The following is a 23,140-nucleotide window of genomic DNA, read 5'->3' on the forward strand; positions in this document are numbered from 1 at the left end:
TTATTGTCTCAGGGTTATGTGCTAATAGAGAGAGATGAATATAATATAATTAAAATAAGGAATACTACAAAATAAATTGCAGTAGAGGAAGAAGTTGTCAGATTTTTATTCAAGCAGAAGTACCAACAAAATCATGTAAAAAATACTCCAGTCTTGCATTCAGTAGAACTGTACAGAAGCATTCTCATCTTCATGTACTTAACATATCAGTAGTTAAAGAGGTATTTGTGCCATACAATGTCTCCTGTCTACTGAGATGTTATTAAATAATAGTAACTATGTTTTTTATCTGGTCCAATGGGGCTTATTTGTTAGCAACTGTCTCTGATGTCACTGTCATGTCATCCCATCACAGTCACTGTTTTTTGTTCAAAAATTAAACTGTGTATAAAGACGCATTACATGTCTCCATAATAATAATCACAGCACAGAACAGGTGTAACAAGGAAAGATTGTTTCACTCTATTTAAAATAGTTAAATCCAAAGTCTGACAAAAACAAAGTTTATATGAGTCACTTTCCACTGCTGAACATTTAAATGTTTGATAATTCAGATATTTGGGTGTTGTGAAGAAAAACTCTGCTTTTCCCTTACTGGCTGTCACTGTGCTGTCAGTCAGCTGCTTATGGTCAGCATATGTTCATTTGTGCTGTGTACCTTTGGAAATATGTTAGGTTATGTATATGTACTGCATACTGTATATAATAATTTATATTGTCGAAACTTCAGATATCCACTGGCATCCAAAGACACTTTCTTCATCACAAAAAAATGCAGCACTGGTTACACTTAAAACAACATATTTCTAGGTCTTATAGACATATTTTGGGTCATACAAACAATAATTGAGAAGCAAAGATGAAAGATGACAGTCCAGTGAACACCTACACAGTAAACTGTAAAGAGCACCTGATGCACAGTGAGGTCAGGTATGTCTGTCTAGAACTGTATGCTTATTGCAGCAATTAACAGAGAATATATGAAGCCCCTATTTGTGTCTTTTTATTTAGCTGTTCCCCATGTAAACTTTGCTGTGTGTCCTGTCTGAGAACACCCTTATATAGTCGGGCTAACAAACCCACACTCTGTCCCCTAACATAAATCAACGTTGATTTTTAATCATTACCACAGTTTTTAAACAATCTTTACCAAAATTTGAACTGGAACTTAATAGTCAGCAAAAGCATAATTCACTCCCCCCTCTGTAAGATAGGAAGATAAATGTCTGAAGGTCACCAAAGCAAGATGTTCAGCTGCTGCTGAGTTTGACTTTAACTATAGTACATAGTGATCACATTGGTAGTTTTTGGAGAAACTGATAATCTTCCTGTTTAGTTTTTAACGATTTAATGTCAGAATATATATTGTGTCACTGTAGTTTTTTTTCCTGCTCTCTTTTAGTGGGAAGAAGTTAGCGGCTATGATGAAAACATGAACACCATCCGAACTTACCAGGTTTGCAATGTCTTCGATAGCAGCCAGAACAACTGGGTACGCACCAAATACACCCTCCGTCGTGGTGCTCAGCGCATCCATGTCCAGATGAAGTTCTCAGTTCGTGACTGCAGTTCTATACCCAATGTTCCAGGCTCCTGCAAGGAAACCTTCAACCTATACTACTATGAGTCTGACTCGGACACAGCTACTAAATCATCCCCACCCTGGATGGAGAACCCCTGGGTGAAAGTGGACACTATAGCAGCTGATGAAAGTTTCTCTCAAGTAGATCTTGGTGGTCGCATCATGAAGATAAACAGTGAAGTCCGGAGTTTTGGACCTGTTTCACGCAATGGCTTCTACCTTGCTTTCCAGGATTATGGTGCCTGCATGTCACTCATCGCTGTTCGGGTCTTCTACAGGAAATGTCCCCAAGTGATCCTTAATGGTGCTATCTTTACCGAGACCCTGTCTGGAGCAGAGAGCACCTCACTGGTAGCAGCCAGAGGGGTGTGCATTCCCAATGGGGAGGAGGTGGATGTACCGATTAAGCTGTACTGTAATGGGGATGGGGAGTGGATGGTACCCATTGGGCGCTGCGTGTGCAAAACCGGGTATGAAGCGGTGGACAATGGGACAGTCTGCAGAGGTAGGAGCCTGCCAGTGTTGTACTTATATATGACTCTTGTGTTTAGTTTTCTTGATTTCTTCTAATTCATTTGTTTAGTAAATGCAACACATCCATATCATACAAAAAGGCAATATATTTGTTATGTACCATGCTTCAGGAACAAAAACAACATGTCTTACAAGTAAGTTTGTAAACCGAAATTCGAAATTCGAACAGAATTTGTATGCAAAGAACTGCCATATATGTCTGCAAGGATGTGCAACAGAATGTGCTAGCGCTTAGCATGCTTGATTAACGTCTGAGCAGCAGTATGAAAGATGGACCACTATAAACGGTCAAAAGATTACCAGTCCTTTGACAGAGAATGTGATGACAAGGCAAAGTAATAAATGTGGGGTATTTGTCATGGTTGCAACTTGAATCTTGCAAAACATTTAGGGCAGAGCAGTATTGATTTAGAGTAATGAGCAGAGTTACATGTCTCAGACTGCTGAGCCAGCGTAAGCACCTCACAAGCACCTGCAGCCCTGCCCCCAGTAGAGCCAGATATCAGTGAGGTGTTGTGCACCTAACTCACAATTCTCACATGCCCCAATGGTTGCTTTAATGGACTGTTCTTGTTTTTTAAGTTGTTGTTGAGATACCATTGCTTATCAAAAAATAGTATCACATCACTAGTTCATCAGTTAGTGATCAGTAGGACAATATAAAAAAGATTAGTGCTGCCTTTTCAGGTATATACACTGTGGGCAGGGTTATCTTCTTCACTCTGGTGCTTTTCAATTATTTTGTTCATTAAGACATGTTATATTTGTTTCTGAAGCATTTAATATCTAATTAATTAATTAATAATATATTTGTTATGTGTTTGTTTTATATGCATGTTTTGTATTTGCAAACCGCAAAGTGTTTGTCCACACTGTGAATCGTAGGGCAAATCAATATTTTGTGTGATTGTTTCACTTTGGAATTTGCTTTACTTGGTTCCAGACTAAAATATCTCAAGCAAATATTTGAAAAGTTGCAGTTAATACAAACTTTTTAGGTCCCCACCATATGATAAAAATGACTTCACTGATTCCCTTAACTTTAATCTAGTAAAGCCATGAGCCAAAGGTCTCATGTATCAGTCTGGACCTATGTAGTCACTGATTAAAAATCTGGCGATCAGTAGGATTCATTGTCTGGGGAAGATAATAATAATAATAATCATAATAAACTGTTTTTGTATAGCACAATTCTTTTGGTAGTGTATTGTTAAAAGATATGTCTAAAGGTTTCTTTTGAAACAGTCAACAGATGTAGAGCCCCTAATGTTACTCAGTTTTGGTAATTAGCAAAGGCTGCCTCACTGTGTATTTTAGTTCTGGAAAAAGGAATCATCAAATGGTTTAAGTGATATTTTTAGGCATTTCTGCCAGGTAAGATCCAGAAAAAGAGCCAGTTAGTTAAAGACTAGTAAAACAATTTAAATTGAATTATGTGACATACAGGCAACCAGTGGAGAGAACACTTGCTGCTGCATTCTAATGGACCAGTAGCCTTCTGAGACACTCTTTTTCTGTGTCTGCCTGGGAGAGAAATGGTCTGACATTGGAGACATTCCTTAAATCATAAAAAATATGCTTTAGTAATGTTTCTAATGGGTTTGGTTGGAGTCAATTATAACAACAAGGTTTTTGACCTGTTCTTTGGTATTTAGTGCAAATGATTTCAAGGGATCAGGCTGTTTTTCTTTCTCAGCCTTTGCTTCAATAGGATTTCAGTTTTGTCTTGATTTAACCGCAGGAAGTTGCATGCATTTAATGTTGATTGATCTGTAGCCATTTGCAGGACCGGCGCGTGCACTTCTGCAGCTCTAGGTGAAAAATATTTATACTGCCCCTTTTTCCAACGTACCATACCAGGAACAACACATAAACGTCCAATATGCCTTACACACAAAGTGCTAGTGCACTAGATCAATTGTGCAATCTAGTACAACGCTAGTGTGCTCAAAGTGCCAACAGTATTAAAGTATGCATGACGCAATATGCGAGCATTTTGCGGATCCATATCATGAGTCATGGCAGCACATATAACTATTTTCCAAATAATCCAATTTCAGCTCAAACTAAATAATATCAGTGCAAATCTCCCCTATACACCACTTTGTTTCGTTTTTTATTGGGATGATTTGAATGACAAACTTACGATCATGTTTTTCGTTATTAATCGATGGTGTCGGATCATGAATTAGCCCTGACTTTGAGCATCACATCTCGTGTTGTACTGAGCGCACACAAAATGTTGTCAACTCATTTTTCATTATGTTTAAATGCAGCCTCATAAACTCTGGAGCGAAGTAAACTTCATGTACTGATCAGGTCATGATAACTTGTGACGATTGTTGGTGTTTATTAGTTAAAGTGAGCGCAGGTCAGCAGGAGAGTGGAGGAGGACCCAGAAACTCCAAACCAACCTTCTGATCATTGAGCAGCTGTGGACCACAGAGGAAACTCACTCGTTCAACACGTTTCCCACAACGCCTAGGTGTATGACGTAACACTGGCTTCTGTCCTTAAAGGGGCAGGCTAAGCCTGTAACACTACCCCCACTCTGGATGATGATTAAACCTTTAACATCACTCCAGCATGTATACATTATAAAGTAAGAGCATGAGACATTAACGGTACAAAAACATTCCCAATAACAAAAAGCCTAATTTCCCACAGTCCTTCCACTTCCTCCAGTGGAAACAGCTTAAAGGGCCCATATTGTGTAAAATACATTTTCTGGGCTTTTACTATCCGTAATTACTTGAGGGGGTCAGTAGGGACCCTCAAAGTATGAAAACAGTCAGTCCGCGGACTCTTTCACTCAGTCCATTCTAAGAAATATGTTATCGAAACTTCGGTACCAACTTCGTCATTCGGGATCGGACTCGTAACTCAGCTCCACCCAGCCGCTACCAGTCCAGCCTCCGAACCCACCACCCCCGCTCCCCATCAACTCCACCACCACCCCTCCACACCGAATGCTACACCAAGCAGACTTGTTGCTGAGCTAGCAGCAGTTTTTTCAACTTTAAAACACTGATATATCATCTTAGGGGTGCCAATACCTCAAATTAAATCCCAGAAAGGTGTAAAATATGGGGCCTTTAAGGCAGGAGGCAATGTCCATAAAATGTCCATTAAGCATACTTCATAGTTCCTTTCTGAAAGCAACAAGGGTGTTCATGACACACATATTGAAAAGAGTGACACTATTAATCAAACCAGTTAACTTAAACGCTTGTGTGACCTTACTCTTGGAAATGTGACTGAAACAATACTGTTGTCAAACAACAATAAACAATTTCACCTTCTCTCCTTTTATTTACTCTCATACTCTAATTTCCACAGTGACCTATCCTACATCAACTTCAAAACAATAGAACAATATTCAGATTACTTATTACCAACAAGTAATTAACCCAAAATAGGCCCATACATTTTTTTTTAAACTTCAAGAGGCAACTTTCACAGAACATATTTTTTACTCTTTTTCCCCCCCCTTTTTTTCTCTCTCTGAGTAGGGCAGCGATCCGACTACACCTTGACTCAGGTTAAAGCTTTTGCACAGTTCAGTGACTAATCCAGTCACCAAACCTATCCGGTGGCCGCTGGGGCCTCCGGAGAGATGTAGTGGACAGAGGGGGGCTACTGGCTGCTCCCCTAACTGGATGCTGAGTTCCAGCCTGATTCAACTGTGACTGCTGTCCGGCGTAGCAGGTGACGAAGAATTGGGGCCCTGGAGGTCGTCCACAGCAGGTAGTCGGTGTCTGAGGGGGTGTCGCACAGGTTGAGGGGCCCGATGATTGTGTCAGATGAGTTGAGATCTGACTGAGGGGGCGCCACCTCTACAGATGCCCAAGTGTCACTGTCGTTGAAAAACCAGCTGTTGTCCAGCGGGGCCCTGGAGTAATAGGGCTTGAGCTGGTCGTGATGGACTACTTTGGCCTTGGTTCTTGAGCTCTTTTTAATCCTGTAGACCAAGCCGTCCAGCAGGCCCACAATGAGGTAGGGGCCCTCATAGGAGGGTAGAAACTTATGTACCTTGTTTTTAATCCTTTTGTTGCCTTTAATCAGGTGCCAGACGGCATTTCCGACTTTGTGTTAGACAGCCAGCTGGTAAGACGACTCTAGCCATTCTCTGAGTTGCATGACATACTGCGGTGGGGTGTTTACATTGTCACTGTCAGGTGGCAAACTAGCAACCATGTCAACTGACTCAGTGATTTCTCTTCCAAAGAGCATCATGTTTGGTGTCAGTCCTGTGGAGCTATGTTTGTGCATATGGAATCGTCAGATCCCAGTCCCAGTGACATCTCTCAGCAGTGATAGCCAGGATTTTCTGTAAGATGGCATTAAAGCGCTCCACTTGTCCATCTGACTGAGGGCGAAAGGGTGTGGTTTGTGTCTTTTCAATTCCCAGCAGTTTACACATCGCTAGGAAGACAGCTGACTCAAAGTTAGTGCCCCTTACAAACCCACTCAGTCTTTTCAGCCACTGTGGATGCCTGTTCGTCTGGAAATGGATAGGCTTCTACCCATTTACTGAAATTGTCCTGAACTACCATTATGTAGCGGTTATGTCTCTCTGTTTCATTTAAAGGTCCCATCAGATCAACTGCAATCCTCTCCATGGGAGCACCAACCCGCACTGTTCCAATGGCTGCTTGAGGTGTTTTCTTCGGGCGAGTCTTTGCGGCACAGCTGGGGCAAGTGCGACACCAGAGGGTGACATCCATCATGTTGTACCAGTAATACCTGGTCTTAAGGCCTGTGAGAGTTCTTTCTACTCCAAAGAGTCCACCCACTGGACCGTCGTGCATCTGTTCCATCACTGAGTTGCGATACATTTGAGGCAGTACGATCTGAGGGTAAAACCTTCTTCCTTCAGTGCAATAAAATTTCCTCAGTAGGCATCCATCTTTCTGGTAAAGTATTTTCCACTTTGCCCAGAAGGCTTTGGTGGTGGGGCTGCAGTGTGCTATGTCTGCATATGGCGGCCTCTCCCTTCATCCATCCACTTCTTCATTACATTACATTTCATTTAGCTGACGTTTTTATCCAAAGCGACTTACAATATGTGCATTCAACCATGAGGGTACAAACCCAGAACAACAAGAATCAAGAAAGTACAATTTCTTTAAGAAAGCCAAACTACAAAGATCTATAAGTAAGTGCCATTTAAGTGCTACTAAATTGTTAGTTTAAAATTTTATTCAAGGTATAGTCGGAAGAGATGTGTTTTTAGTTTGCAGCAGAAGATATATAGACTTTCTGCTGTCCGGATGTCATTAGGGAGCTCATTCCACCATTTAGGAGCCAGGACAGCAAACAGCCACCGGTAACCAGTGAAGGAAGCGGAGGAGCGGAGTAGTGTGAGTGAATTTAGGTTGGTTAAAGACCAGTCGAGCTGCTGCATTCTGGATGAGTTGCAGAGGTCGGATGGTGCTAGCAGGTAGACCTGCCAGGAGGGAGTTACAATAGTCTAGGCTGTTCTCACTGGAGTTGTCCTCTACCCCCACTAGAGGTTGCTCTGTCGAAATCACCATGGCAACTTCAGCTGTGATGCCTGTGATGACCCCTTTTTGCTGGTGCTGGTCACTGTTTTGCCCAGGCTCTGGCAAGGTGCATGGGCAGGACTCCCTGCAGGGCCTCCTGGAGAGTGAGTCCGCATTTTGGTGGTGTCTCCCTGGACGATGGACCACCTGGAAGTCATACTCTGCCAGCTTCTCAAGCGAATGCTCTGCCTAGCAGATACTGTCTAAAGTGAGAGGTGAACTCTATGGCTGCCATGAGTTCTTGTCTGGTGGTGTAATAGTTTTGTTCTGTCGCTGACAGCCTTCTGCTCACATAGGCTAACACCCTCTCCTCGCCCCCCTGGACTTGGGAGAGGACCTCTCCGATCCCCCAGTCACTTGAGTCGGTGTCGAGAAGCATCTCATTGCTGTCTAGCCTAGGACAGGGGCTGTTGTCAGATGTTGTTTCAGTTTATCTCTGTCCAGTTAAAACCTGCATACTTGAGTTTGTGGAGCAGCTTAGCTACTGTAGCAAAGTTTTCTACAAATCTTCTGTAGTATGAAGCTAGGCCAACAAACTAACGTACCTCTGAGACGTTACGAGGGATCGGCAAACCTGCCTCCTTTTTTACCTTCTTGGGGTCAGTGGCGACACCCTGGGTAGAGACGATGTGCCCCAGATAGGCCACCTTTTCCCTGAACAGGCAGCACTTTGATGGTTTCATCTTGAGATTAGCTACAAGTAGCCTGGTGAACACTTGCCTGAGACGCTCTAGCATTTCTGTGCCATCCCTCCCCAGGACGATGATGTCTTCAAGATACACTAGGCACGTTTCCCACTGCAGGCCAGCCAACACTCGCTACATTAGCCTTTGAAATGTGGCCGGCGTGGCACAACCTAAAAGGTGTCACATTCCATTCAAATAATCCATGGCGGGTGCAGAAAGCTGCGGCTTTGCAGGCTCTTGGTGTCATCTCTACCTGCCAGTAGCCTGATGTTAAGTCCAGTGGACTGAAGTATTTGGCGGTGGAAAGTGTGTCCAGAGTGTCCTGGATACGTGGTCGGGGATAAGCATCCTTTATAGTCCTTTCATTGAGGGGTCAATAATCCACACATAGTCTTGGGCTTTGGTCCTTTTTCTTTACCATTACAATTGGTGCAGCCCAGCTGCTGTTGCTGTGTCGGGCTACTCTGGTCTCTAGGATCTGTTGCACTTGTTCATCTGATGCAATCTGTTTGTCCGCGGCCATCCTGCATTGCGGTTGTTTCACAGGTGGCCCTGAGGTGGTCAGTATATCATGCTGTACTAGGCTAGTGCGGCCATGGTCTGTAGGTCCAGTAGAGAAGACATCGCCATAGGTTTGTCACACGCAGGCTAAACTGACTCGGTCCTCCTCAGACAGGTGAGCACATCTCTCAGCATACAGGTCCTGTAGGTGGCTTGGTACAGAAGTAGAAGGGGGTCATTGGGCTCAGGTGCCGCTTGGGCCTTAGTCGGTTGGAGATCCAGCTCCCCAACACTTCTGCTGGCTGTAGAACCCCTGCCCCTCTCTTCAGGGTGACAGGCGTAGGGCCAGGATTATAGTATCTGATGCGGATTGTTAGTGGGTTGCTGGGTCTGAACAACGACACGGGCCACCAGGACATGGTGCCTCTCAATGAAACCTTTGGTTGGGATCAACATCATATCTCCATCGGCAGTATTGCGGAGGCAGGTGGTGCCAGGCACTACGTACTCACACCCAGACTCCAACATTGTGGTGCGGGCTACTCTGACAATGTGCACCTCAGGCTGTGGGCTGGGCTTAAAGCGAGGTATGTTCTCACAGAAGAGGTTGATTTCTCTGTGATCATAGTCCAAGTGGGCATGTGCCTGCGGGGGGATAGGGTGCCCCAGGATAACCTCTGTGTTATTAGTTGTCTGCCATAATAAAGTTCACGTTTGTAACTCTGCCCTCAGGTTGACATCCCCCCGCACTGTCAGACAAATCAGGGCCGATGCCCTGCAGCACTTGCAGGATGGATGGCTGGATTTGAGGTCTGGATTCATAAGGGATGGCGTTGAAATGACGAAGGGGCAGTACATTCCTCTGAGCGCCAGAGTCTAGCAGAGCACACAGTTCAAGTCCATATATCCATATTTGAAGACTGTACCTGAGTCTTACGTACTACGGTAAGCGGATTGCATTACTTCCTGTTTTCCTGCCGCTGGTGGTGGCCACTCTCTCTGAACTAGCTCCTCTGCTAACACCGATATTTCTCTATATTACTACAGCTAAATTGCCGGTCTATAGTTAAACATCCACACATACCAACCCCTACTCTTTGGTGATTTAGCGACTCTGTGTCTCTTACCATCTGCGTGTCACCGGATTTTTCTGTTTGAGCTCACCCTCGTAGGTTAACAGGCTAATATATTAGCTTCTCTCCCTCCCTCTTGCTCCACTGCTCTCTCCTGCTTCGAGTGTCTAATGTTCACTTACTCCTCTGCCTCCTTTAACAGTAGAGGTACATGTAACAAATGTTGGAGGTCACTAAAGTTAATGTTGAGTTGGTGTGTGCTTTTGCAAAAACGATGTCAGACACTGTAGTTTTCTCTGGACCTCTTCCTAACACGACAGGTGATGACATGTTTAGCCGCATGTTGTCTTTTAACCGCTGGCTATCGAGGTGGTGTCCTGTAAATGGTGTGGGCTTTGTAGATAATTGGCAAACTTTTTGGAGGAAACATGGTCTTGTTAGGAGAGACGGCGTTTATCCCACTTGGGATGGGGCATCTCTCTTATCTAGGAATATTACTCTCTATAAAATGACAACCCAGAGTTGGGACCAGGAGCTGCAGTGCTACACACTTCTCTGCGCCCCCTGTGGATCAGTCACACAACCACAACTCCATAGAGACTGTGTCTTTCCACCGTCCCATTAAATTATGTAAATCAAACATTAACAGAGGGAGAATTCTGCACAAAAAACTAATAAAAATTAACACAACCTCTGCAACAACTCAACAAACAAAGACTTTTAAATGTGGACTTTTAAACATAAGATCACTATCATCAAAGGCTATTTTAGTAAATGAACTAGTCTCAGATCAAAAAATAGATTTATTGTCCCTCACTGAGACCTGGCTGCATCCCGATGAATATGTCAGTCTAAATGAATCTACTCCCCCCAGTCATGTAAATTCACACGTCCCCCGAGAATTTGGCCGAGGAGGTGGAGTTGCTGCTATTTTTAACTCCAGTCTATGAATTAATCCTAAACCTAAACTAAGCTACAACTCATTTGAAAGTCTTGTTCTTAGTCTTCCACGCCAATCCAAGAAACACCAACAGCCAATCCTATTTGCTGTAGTTTACCGTGGTCCAGGGGCTTATTTTGAAATTTTGAAGGAATTCCCTGAGTTTTTATCAAACCTAGTCCTAAAGACCGATAAAATTATTATTGTCGGTGACTTTAATATTCATGTTGATAATAATGATAGCCTTAGTGTAGCATTTATTTCAGTACTAGACTCAATTGGTTTCAGTCAGTGTGTACACCAACCTACTCATTGTTGTAACCACACACTTGACCTTGTATTATCATATGGTGTCACAATTGAACATCTAATAGTACTTCCACGTAATCTGATTCTATCAGACCATAATTTAATAACCTTTGATTTTTCATTATCAGAATATATACCACTAATAAAAAACTCCTTTTCTAGATGTCTACCTGATAGTGCTGTAGCTAAATTTAAGGAAATAATTCCAATTACATTTAAACCCGTACTATCCGTCGATATAACCAAAGAATTCTTTAAAAACCCTAGCTCCACTGAGATTGACCATCTCGTCGATAGCTCTGTAAAGTCATTACGATTAACATTAGACTCAATAGCGCCTCTAAAAAAGAAACGTGTAAAACATTGTAAATTAGCTCCATGGTATAATTCCAACACACATGAATTAAAACAAGAGTCAAGAAAACTAGAAAGGAAGTGGCGCTCCAGCAACCGTGTTGAAAATCACCTAGCCTGGAAAAATAGTGTTAAAGCATATAAGAAGGCCCTCCACAAAGCAAGAGCTGCCTACTACTCCAAATTAATAGAAGAAAATAAAAAACCCAGGTTTCTCTTCAGCACTGTAGCCAGGCTGACTGAGAGTCACACCTCCACCGAACCCAGTATTCCTTGAACCCTGAATAGCAATATCTTTATGACCTTCTTTAATGATAAAATTCTAACTATTCGAAATAAAATTAACCATATCCTGCCCTCAATTGGCACTAATACACCATCAAGAATAGAAATCTCAGAAACAGCTGAGAATCTTACCAATTATTTAGACAGCTTCTCTCTGATCACCCTTGATCAGCTGACCAAAATAATCTCATGTTCTAAACCAGCGGTTCTCAAGTGGTCTGGCTTCGGGACCCACCATCACCCCTTAATGACAATCCGCCACCCAAATCGAGGGAACATTTTCAACTTCTCAAATTTATTTAATGAAAGATGGTGCAGTTTGAACCTGAGATAGTACAGAATATCACAGTATGCCAACACAAAAAAACAAGTTTAATGATAAACCAAAACGACCAGCAGGTGGCGATGCTAGAGAGGGAAATATTCCCTTTTACACTCAATTAGCTGCATTTTATTTAAAAATCAAAAAGTGCATCTTAAGGACACAAGGTAATACAACATACATAACAATTCAGTAACTTCAGCCTTTTTTAACGGACTCAACAGTGCTTTCATGCACTAACATGAAATAAAAAAGTCCAACTACTGAGAAGTAGTTTCAAAAAGACTCAAATTATGTAGCTTTAGCTGAGAATACTGACTCACTGAATCTATGACAACCAACACTGCACTATTAAGGAGTGTGAATAGACGGCTCTCCACTGCGTAAACAATCCCCTTCAAAATAAAAGCACAGGATTTTTTTCTTATAATTTTGTTTTGCCCAGGCAAAGGCCCGCGACCCACTGAAAAAGGGTCCGCGACCCACTTTTGGGTCGCGACCCACCAGTTGAGAATCACTGTTGTAAACCAACCTCCCCTTCCTGTCTAAAATCCTTGAAAAAGTTGTAGCCAATCAGCTGTGTGAGTTTCTCCAGGAAAGTAATGTATATGAAGACTTTTAGTCGGGGTTTAGAGCCAATCACAGCACGGAGACAGCCTTGGCAAAAGTCACTAATGACCTTCTAATAGCTTCAGATCAGGGATTTGTGTCTGTCCTCGTTCTGTTAGATCTTAGTGCAGCATTCGACACTATTGACCATCAAATTTTATTACAGAGACTACAACAGTTAATTAGCATTAAAGGAACCGCCCTAAACTGGTTTAAATCATATCTTTCAGATCGATTCCAATTTGTGCAAATGAATGATGAGTCATCTGTGCGCACCAAAGTTAACCGCGGTGTTCCACAGGGCTCTGTGCTCGGCCCAATTTTATTCTCATTATATATGCTTCCACTAGGAAACATTATCAGGACACACTGTAAATTCCACTGCTATGCGGATGACACCCAGTTATACTTGTCAATAAAACCAGAACAGTGTTATCAATTAACTAAACTCCAAGCATGTCTCAAGGACATAAAAACCTGGATGACCCGCAATTTTCTCTTATTAAACTCAGATAAAACAGAGGTTCTAAAACTTGGCCCTAAACACCTTAGAGATACATTATCTAATGATATAGCTGCTCTGGACATCATTGCCCTTGCTTCCAATGAAACAGTCAGGAACTTGGGAGTGATCTTCGATCCCGATTTGTCCTTTTGTTCTCACTTTGTTCTAGGACCGCCTTTTTTCACTTGCGTAACATCTAAAAAATCAGACATGTCCTTTCTCAAAAAGATGCAGACAAACTAGTCCACGCATTTGTTACATCCAGACTTGATTATTGTAATTCCTTATTATCAGGCTCCAGCAGTAAGTCGTTAAAGACTCTGCAGCTTGTCCAAAATGCTGCAGCACGTGTCTTGACAAGAACAAAGAAAAGAGACCACATTTCTCCTGTATTAGCTTCACTACACTGGCTTCCGGTTAAATCTAGAATAGAATTTAAAATTATCCTCCTCACCTTCAAGGCCCTTAATAATATGATGGTGGATCGCGTATCAGAGATCATGATCATAATGGTGTATCCGTATGGCGGATCCTGTATCTAGCTGGCTGATTGTGATAATAAAGGCGGATCCTGTATCGTGTTGGCATCTGATAGTGGTGGTGGACCACGATCGAGGTGGCAGCTGATGGTGGATCCTAATGGCGGCAGTGGACAATGACTGTGGACTATAGTGGCATCCGATCTTGATGGTAGATCATGATCGTGGTGGCTGCTGACCATAGACTATGATTACAACACGACTGCTTGATATACAATATTTTTCCTCAGTTACTCGACCACCACTAACCCTCGACAATAATCTAATCAATTCATTGACCTTCAGTTATGCTACAAAGTGTTTATTCTAATCAACGCTGCAAATACCCTTATCTTTCTGATGTTCTCCTTTACATGTGACATCTATTGCACTTCTGTCCGTCCTGGGAGAGGGATCCCTCACATGTGTCTCTCTCTGAGGTTTCTACCTTCTTTTTACCCTTTTAAAAGAGTTTTTTAGTAGTTTTTCCTTACTCTTGTTGAGGGTTAAGGGCAGAGGATGTCACACCTTGTTAAAGCCCTATGAGACAAATTGTGATTTGTGAATATGGGCTATACAAATAAAATTGTATTGATTGATTGATTGATTGATTGATTGATCAGCCACTTCCACTAGCTCTTTAAAAGCTGAAACACTGGCGCTCTCATGCACCATAGCTGCCCTGGGTCTCTGTTCTGCAGCATTCCGAAGACCTGGCTCCTTTAGCTGTGTGACAGCTCTGGCTGCCCGTCTGGTTGTTTCACACCTGTGGGCTATCTCGTAGGCTGTAGCCAGGGTGCGATGCTTCTACTCCAGTAGCTTTTGAACTAACTCGGTGTCAGCCAGAGCATTAGTGAAGATCTCATGCTGATGCTGTCCTGCTCCGACTCTCTACGGTCAGCATACACGATAGAAACTTTCTCGTAGATATCATCTGTAAGAATATGCAGGGACTCACCTGGTCCTCTCATCCTGTGTCTCAGTTCGATGCCGATGGCTGCATGTCCCGTAGGCAGCCTCAATCTCATTCACAAACCGCTGATAATTCCATCGAGCCGATCTGGGGTGCTTGATGATGGCACCTGCGTCGCCGGTCAGGTTGAATCTGACCTGAACAGCCATATTCTTTTCTGACCAGTGGTTTGCCTTTGCACAACTTTTAAGGGAAATGTTTCCATGAGCCCGTCCCATCAAACTGGCTTCGGCGTAATGTGGGAATTCTCTCTGTCTTTCCATAATGATCATCGTCATCATTGCTAGTGTCAATATAATCACCCTGGCACGCTGCATGCGCTGGGCAGCTGCGCGGTTCAGACTGAGCCCTCCTCATGCCAGGCTGGCCATATTCACACCGGTCAAATTCCACGCTCCGTCGCGGTGCTGCGCCACAGTGTGCGGCTGAGCTGGGTTGAGCTTGTAATCCATAATACTGTGTTGCATGTCTAGATATACATGGGGTGAAAGGTGACATGGCGCGATGCATAGGTCGGGTGTGCTGACATACAGTGACTATAGTCCGTTGAAATGAATAGGGTTAGCTGGCCGAGTCGGGTTATTATCTGTTATGCACAGCTTTCACTGGGGTGGATGCCATGTTCATTAAACAGTCACAATTTCACTGAAAAACACTCATAAAATCACTGTCTGTGGGCACAGTAATGGTGGGCGGCCGGCGTTAGCTCCATGCTAGTCACGAAGGGGTTAGTGCTGTAGCCATGTCCGGCGTATCCACTGTTCGCCTGGTTAAAAAAGGCCACGTTAGCTCGGGCAGTCTCTTTAATATCCACCAGGAACAGATTCATGCTGCTGGATGGGCTCACGGCATCAGCATTACCTCTGAACATCACCATGTCCTCCGTTACTCCGCTCCAAACTTTTCCTTTGCTTCTTTTTGAAATAATCCCGGATGAGCCCCCAGTGTCACCTTCCTTTGGACAGTATCTCGGCTCCGAACCGTAGTTCACTGGTTGTTTGGCTCGCTGTCTGGCCGGTAACCAGCCATCCAGGCCAGTTTTTCTTTCAAAATAAATGTTTATTGTGCTAATTGACCTGGTCGTGAAAGCCAGGTACACCTTGGACAGGTCACCAGTATCACAGGGCCAACATATACAGACAAACAACCATTCACACCTGCAGTTAATTAAGAGTTACCTGTATGACTTTGGACTTAGATTTTGTACACCTATATACATTTCAGTTATAAGTTATTTACGATCTAAAGTACTACAATCCATTGCAATACATTTTAACCGCACCATATGACATTCTGTGTTTTAATATTGTGCTGGAGTAAATCCAACTCTACAGTAATTGTTGTGCTGTATTTATCATCACATAAGTGCTGCCCATAGATGCACTGTATGAATGTGTGAATGGATGAATGGCAAAACTGTACTGTAAAGCGCTTTGAGTGGCCATCAAGACTAGAAAAGCGCTATATAAATACAGACCATTTACCATTTACATTCAAAGTCACAGTGGCATAGAATTGGTATCAAGATATGTTGAAAAAAATAATGCTTTCCTGCTTTCTCCTGTTCTGTCTTTCTTGTCTTGTTAATCTTGCCTCTGCTCCACATTCATGACGACATGTTTCTTGACCCTGTGGACAACAGAACTGAGGATCTGAGGGCGTCCCAGTACATGTCACTTCAATGCACTGATATTTAATTTGGGCTATCATGACTAAACATATGCGATATGAGAGTTATGAGAGGATTTTATAATCTGACTACTAGTAAACTGAAGGTTATCACATTGAAACAGTCAATAACCAATGTAATCAAAAAGCGAAATGAAGTCATAATACCATTGTGGATTGATTTGACATGAACCTGTTTTTAGGTGTACCATTGGATTTGTTCCTAAGCCTAATCTTTTTTCTGTCTCTTTTTTTCTATTTTCACTATGTTCCCTGTATCGGCTGTTTATCCCCCTTGCAGCTTGTGCATCAGGTTTCTTTAAGGCCTCACAGGGAGACCAAAAATGTCTGCAGTGCCCCATTAACAGTCGAACCACAAGCGAGGGAGCAACTAACTGTGTCTGCCGCAACAACTTCTACCGCTCTGACTCTGACCCTCCGCAGATGCCCTGTACTAGTATGTATATACCAACTGTCATGACATCACATATATGGTTTGCAGTGAACCAGCTGTGAACAGCAACTCATATAATTTAATAGGAGCATTTCTAGGGTCAGATCTCAAAGGGTACTAAGCCCCTAATGAGAATGTGACATGCATACAGTGGCTTGCAGTACCTCACAGTGTTTAAACCTTTGCTAAATCACAAAATCTACTTGATTACACTTAATACTTTAATATATTTCTATGTAAAATTATTTAATTTGTGATGGTAATACATTTGATAAATAATTAGTATGAAAGATTAATTTTACACCACAAATTATTTAAGAAAGTAATAAATGGAATGCATGGAATGTAGAAGAATTCGTCGTTTCATACAATATTACCATCAGAAGCCGCCTTATTAAATTGGTGGTGAGGTCAATTGCACAATTGCTCATTGTTCAGAATAAACAACAGCAGATTTCAACACATCTGTTTTGGAGAGGACCTTCAGTTAGTTATGTTACAAAATACCTATTAGTGACTTAGTTGTAGGAAATCACTATGGAGTCCACTGTTAGAAATATGGGTCAAACAGAGTCTGTCCTGGCTTTTTAACTCTGGGTCTTGACTGCGTCCACTTTGTCATCGGGTTCTTCCTGCTCCTGCTCTTTTTCTGCTTTTTCTCCCTGTCCATCTTCCTCTCTCCCTCTCTGCACTGACACACATAGAAACACATAGACACACAAACACACACGCACACACACACACACACACACACACACACACACACACACACACACACACGCACACACACTGTGCTCAAATAAAGCAATGACATAATCAGTGGTGGAGAGTAACTAGGTGTATTTACTCAAGTACTATACTGAAGTACAAATCACTCGATCACTAGCCAAAGAGTATGAACAGTGGTGAGGACAAACTGGTGTTGATGTTGATTTAGGATTAATCTGCCTGTCTTTACTTCCATCTTACACTCAGTTGCAAACAATACCTAAAGATAAAAGAAAGAGGTGGCAGGAGCGTTACTGGTGTCCCTCAAACCACTGGTGCTCATGGAAGGGAATACATATTTAAAAAACTATTTTGAGGAGAACTTATGTCCAAAACAGAATGGCATGAAGAATCCAGGTCCAGGCACTCAAAGTGGTTTGAAAAATGTAAAAGGCCTTTATTTAAATGAAATTGGAGCTTTAAAATAAACTAACGGGTATCAGCTTATTCCTTCATCAGGGTTTACTGACACACAGAGACAAAGAGTAAATATTTGCAGTCACAAAAGGTGTGCAGGTTGAAAACATGCAGTATTTTACCTTGCCTTTAGGGGCATTGCACAATAAATATAGAAAATGGAAAAGACAAGGTCCTCCCACATTTGTAGTATTGTTTGATATAATGTTTACCTAACTGCTACATTTTAATGTTTGTTATCTATTGTGGATTCTGCCCTCATCTCTCTTCTGGCTGCACCATCCTTAACAACAATGGTGTTCATGATGGCCAGCTCCCTTCATTTACAAAACAAAATTTTTGTTCATTGTGTCATGCCTCGAGAGGCCAAGGAGAAAAAAAAACTAAATGTGTGTCAGTCTCTGGAGAAGGTTTTTACTCAAATACTTTTACTGTTAGTTTGTTTTAATTAGGGCCCGAGCACTCACTGTGCGAGGACCCTATTGCTTTTTATTCGATTATTAGTTTTGAGTTCACCGTGTTTAAGGCCTGTTCTTCAGTAACAATCATAGACTGAATGAGTAACAACAGACCCAGAGGAGCTGATATCCAGTTTGTTCGGTGAGTAAACTTTTGTTTTCTTTATGCTTTACAGTCTTTATCATTATATGTGTTCACTACACTCCACAAAAATAACTGTGTGTTTCTATGTGTTCTGACCGGAGAAGAGGAAACTGTTAGCATGCTAGTTACTGTCGTAGTGAATGTGATTTACGATGCTAACCAAGCTAGCTAGTTTGCTAATAGCTTTGCAATGCTGGGCCTACCAGTTCCCTCAGGGCTGCTAACCTGTGTTAATCAGGTGTTAAAATTAAGCTTAATTAAAAAGCAGGGCTGTTAACCTGTGTTAACCAGTTGTTTAAATTAAGCTCGATAAAAAGGTACATTTAAAAAGTCCATGAGGATGTGGTGATATTTGAGTTTAACATAATGTTTAGGCATAAATATGGTCAAATTGTCCCCCCCAATAAACTGAATTGTAAACTGGCCGATGAATAATAGTAATAAAACTGTTATGCTATGACGACAAGCAAAAAATCACCGCCGGAGCGATTAAGGAATTACGGTGTAGTGCAGCTCATGTACTCTTTCATGTAGTTGTGCATGTGGTTTGTCCAATATCCCTTTTCCACCAACGCGAACCAGGTTCCAGTTCCAGGCTGGTGCTTGTGCTGGTTTGCAGTTGCTTTCTAAGAAAAGGTTAGTGTAGGATCAATCAAAACCAATTTTCTAAACCTTTAGCTAATAACTGTACTTGTATTCATAGATCTATAGCAATGCATATATTTCTGTTCATTGTTAAAAAAAAGAATACAATAAAATATTAAACATTGCGGGCCTTAATGTGTTTGCTGTCTTATGTAATTGTATTTAAAAAAATATAAATAATAATATATCAAGTTATATAAAATACATAAAATGTTTATATTACCAAGCACACATTAGACTTACAATACAGTATTAAAGATTGTTTTAAATAAGAAAATACATACAAATTCATCTTGTGTGTTAATAATGAGTTGCGAGATTTTGGTCCCCCCCCAATGTTCACTTCATGACTACGGCCTTGTGTTTAAGTAACTTCTTACATGTGGTTAAACTGTAGCATTAACTTTCTGTGTTTTGTTGTGATGACCTGCTGTATGTCTAAAGTTAATAAGGTACAAATTTGTGTGTAAATCTATGTAGCTTTGTAGTGACGCTGTCAGATTATACAGACTGTGTAGGAAAAGTTACCTACATTAGATTTTTATGGTTACATTAAGTTTTATGATTTCTCCTGGGCTGTGGTTGTTTGATTTCTTGGTTCTTGGTCTTTATTTCTACTTTAATCTGATTATTCAATTCTGATGTGCTAATGTCTGATTGTTACCAACTAATTCATTAATTCTATTTCTCTCTACCGACGTGCTTTTGTATGTTTTTTTTAATCATCCATGAATCTACCAGAGGCAGAAGGACTGAAGGTTTAGTTGATGATGAATACGTGAAACAACTGGACCTCATCCAACTATCAGATGACTGGTGTCAACAGAAGGAAGACCTCATGTATGGAGCAGAATATTTGGTGCCATTCTTCAGGGTGTGGAGGAGAGAGACTGGATAACAACATCCTTAATTCTTTAATGAGATGTGATGATGATGTCGATAAACCACCTTCAGTTTCTTCTGAGATGACAGACCAACAGAACTTTGTGTTTGATTCTCTATATTCTAAGCTTCAGTTTCTTACCTTTTACTTAATTTCTGCTGTTTTTAGAGATGGTAGTAACATTTTTAAAACATAACACAAATAATTTATCCACAATTAGTAAATGAATCAACCTCAGCAGTCACAACCTTCACAGGTAAGTGTTTACCAATGTGACATGAAGAGTCCTCAATTGTAAACAGCTGGAACTGTACAACCTGAAGTTCACCGGGATTAATTGTGACTTCTATAACAAATATTTACTGCTTAACGCTTTAAAAGTATGTATTAGATATACAAACTCTTAAGTGTTTACTTAACCTCTGATATTTATGATTAAACTGAACTGAGTACTTTTCCCATTGACTACAGATGACTTGCCTGTTTTTTGCACATTTACCCTTTTCTTCCTTATAATAAATCAAACAGGATATTTTGATGAATTAATGTTCTAATTGTCATAAAATGTTGGCATAAGACACATAAGGAAAGTATTAACTCATATCTTAACTATCAATGATTGATTTGATTAAAACCAAAATGTAAAAGGCCTGTGATTAATTTCAAATTCCAACAACACGTTAAATGGTCTGTATTTATATGGCACTTTTCTAGTCTTGATGACCACTCTTTACAGTAGAGTTTTACATCACCCAACTTTATATCACATTAAACTACATGAATTAATTTATAATCCAACAAAAAATGGAATACAGTTGTGGATCAAGGTAAACATGATCTTCAATGTAGGAAGATTAATCTCTAGTGCTTAGAATTCAGAAAGTATAATTTAGAGTAGAAATGTTAGAATTGAGAGAGCACAATAGTAAAGTAGTGTAAATCTTATAGCACTTGATGCAGTCGTCTGTTCACTATAAGAGTAAAGTCCAAAGCCCAGAGGATCACAAGCTGGTCTTGTATATAAAATGTTTAACAGTGTGTGGTTTGACTGTAATGATGGTGATGGAGGAAAGATGCAAACAGTCCAGGAGCCATTATCCATCACAGTTCATGTAGCAGCTAACATCTGTTCTAACTTCTCTTCATGTTCTGCAGATTAAAAACAGTGTTAGAAAATATTTTACACAACACTATTTAACGTTAGCTCACACACTAACATCAGCTACAACTCATTACTGCTCTGAAATATGTGGACATGTGCATAACTGGCTTTTCAGATTATTAAACATGAACTTTACCTCAGATGATGAAGCCAACTGTGTTAGCAGCTAGTTCTCAGTGCAGTCCGGAGCTCGTTGTGGTCAGTGGCCAGTGTCGGTGGGTGTGTTTACAGTCCTCGAGTTGAGAGGTCAGAGGTCAGACCCAGCTCTTCCTTTTCTGTCCAAATATGGTAAAGTCCGGCTCAGCCTGGCGACAAATCGTCAAGTTGGCACTGATCAAATTCTAAACTCTCGGCTTCAAAAACGAAAGTTCACAAACCAATGGATGACATCACGCTTGGTTGCCACGTGGTTCTAGATAGGGGAAGTAGAGACCTAACTATTACTATAGTAAATTACATTAGTATAAGTTTGTTTTTTGCTTTTCTTTCTCTTCCAGCTGTCCCATCAGCTCCACAAAACGTCATCTCCATAGTCAATGAGACCTCTCTGAGGCTGGAGTGGAGCCAACCACAGGAGGCTGGTGGCCGAGAAGATGTGGTCTACAACATCATATGTAAGAGCTGTGGCAGTGGACGAGGCGGCTGCACCCGCTGTGGAGACAACGTACAGTTTGTCCCACGCCAGCTGGGACTGACCGACACCCGTGTCCACATCAGCGACCTCCTGGCTCATACCCAGTACACCTTTGAAATACAAGCTGTCAATGGAGTGTCTGACCAGAGTCCATATTCACCACAGTACACATTTGTCAACATCACCACCAACCAGGCTGGTGAGGCTAAGCCATTATTTTGCACAGGATAACTTTACTTAATTGACTTCTTAATGATTTGATTAGTGATCATAAGTAGATCTAAAACTCTAAGTTCCAATTTCAGTATCTGTTTCAGCTTCACTGCCCATCAGCTTGTCTGCCCATCAGTACTTCTCAGCTGCCTCTAACACTGCCCTACTTTTTCCTCAGCACCATCAGCAGTGTCCATTATCCACCAGGTCAGCAGAACTCCTAATAGTATCACACTGTCCTGGTCTCAGCCTGATCAGCCCAATGGAGTTATCCTGGACTATGAACTGCAGTACTATGAGAAGGTACAACAGTATTCATAATCAGGTTTTATTGCCAAGCAGGTTTACACATACAAGGAAGTATAAATATAAAAATAGGAAACATAAATTAAATGTAAAAAATTGTTCAATATGTACAGTTAGTCCGTTATTTGCCACGGGAAGTTAAAGTGTCACAGGCAGGGACATCAGTGCAGTTCATTGATGGGGTCCCAGGCCTTATGATGAGGCCAGCAGCAGTCAGGATAAAACGGTTGTGTCAAGGCTGGAAGGGGTCGGCCACAATCTTACCTGCACACGTCAGAGTCCTGGAGACGTACAGAACAAGGCATTCAAAAGACTTCATTACCACAGAAGTCAGGGCGACAGGTCTGTAGTCATTAAGTCCTGTGGTCCTTCGCTTTTGGGGGATGGGGATGATGGTGGAGGATTTGAAGCAGGTTGACACATGGCATGTCTCCAGTGAGGTGTTAAAAATGTCTGTGAACACTGGAGACAGCTGATCGGCACAGTGCTCCAGCTGCTTTGCGGGGGTTCTGTCTCCTGAAGAGCTTGTTAACGTCCCTCTCCAGGATGGAAAGGGGTGACACTGTGGTAGAGGGGGAAGGGGGCACTGTTGTGGGAATGTGCTGAGAGTCACAGACCCCTGCTGAGCTGGCATGGGTGATGCTCTTGGG

At 41.8% G+C, this 23,140-nt stretch overlaps 1 protein-coding gene across 1 annotated transcript in view; it reads left to right on the forward strand.

Moving 5' to 3' along the window:
- Window positions 1–23,140, forward strand: part of ephb2a (eph receptor B2a) — a 94,974-nt gene that overhangs the window by 38,254 nt on the left and 33,580 nt on the right. The window contains exons 3-6 of the mRNA XM_035159691.1: window positions 1,403–2,087; window positions 16,707–16,862; window positions 21,835–22,170; window positions 22,363–22,487. Of these exons, the coding sequence (XP_035015582.1) occupies window positions 1,403–2,087; window positions 16,707–16,862; window positions 21,835–22,170; window positions 22,363–22,487 (1,302 nt within the window). The remainder of the gene's footprint in view (window positions 1–1,402; window positions 2,088–16,706; window positions 16,863–21,834; window positions 22,171–22,362; window positions 22,488–23,140) is intronic.

Source organism: Hippoglossus stenolepis, chromosome 6, assembly GCF_022539355.2.
Source record: "Hippoglossus stenolepis isolate QCI-W04-F060 chromosome 6, HSTE1.2, whole genome shotgun sequence".
Classification (NCBI taxonomy): Eukaryota; Metazoa; Chordata; class Actinopteri; order Pleuronectiformes; family Pleuronectidae; genus Hippoglossus; species Hippoglossus stenolepis.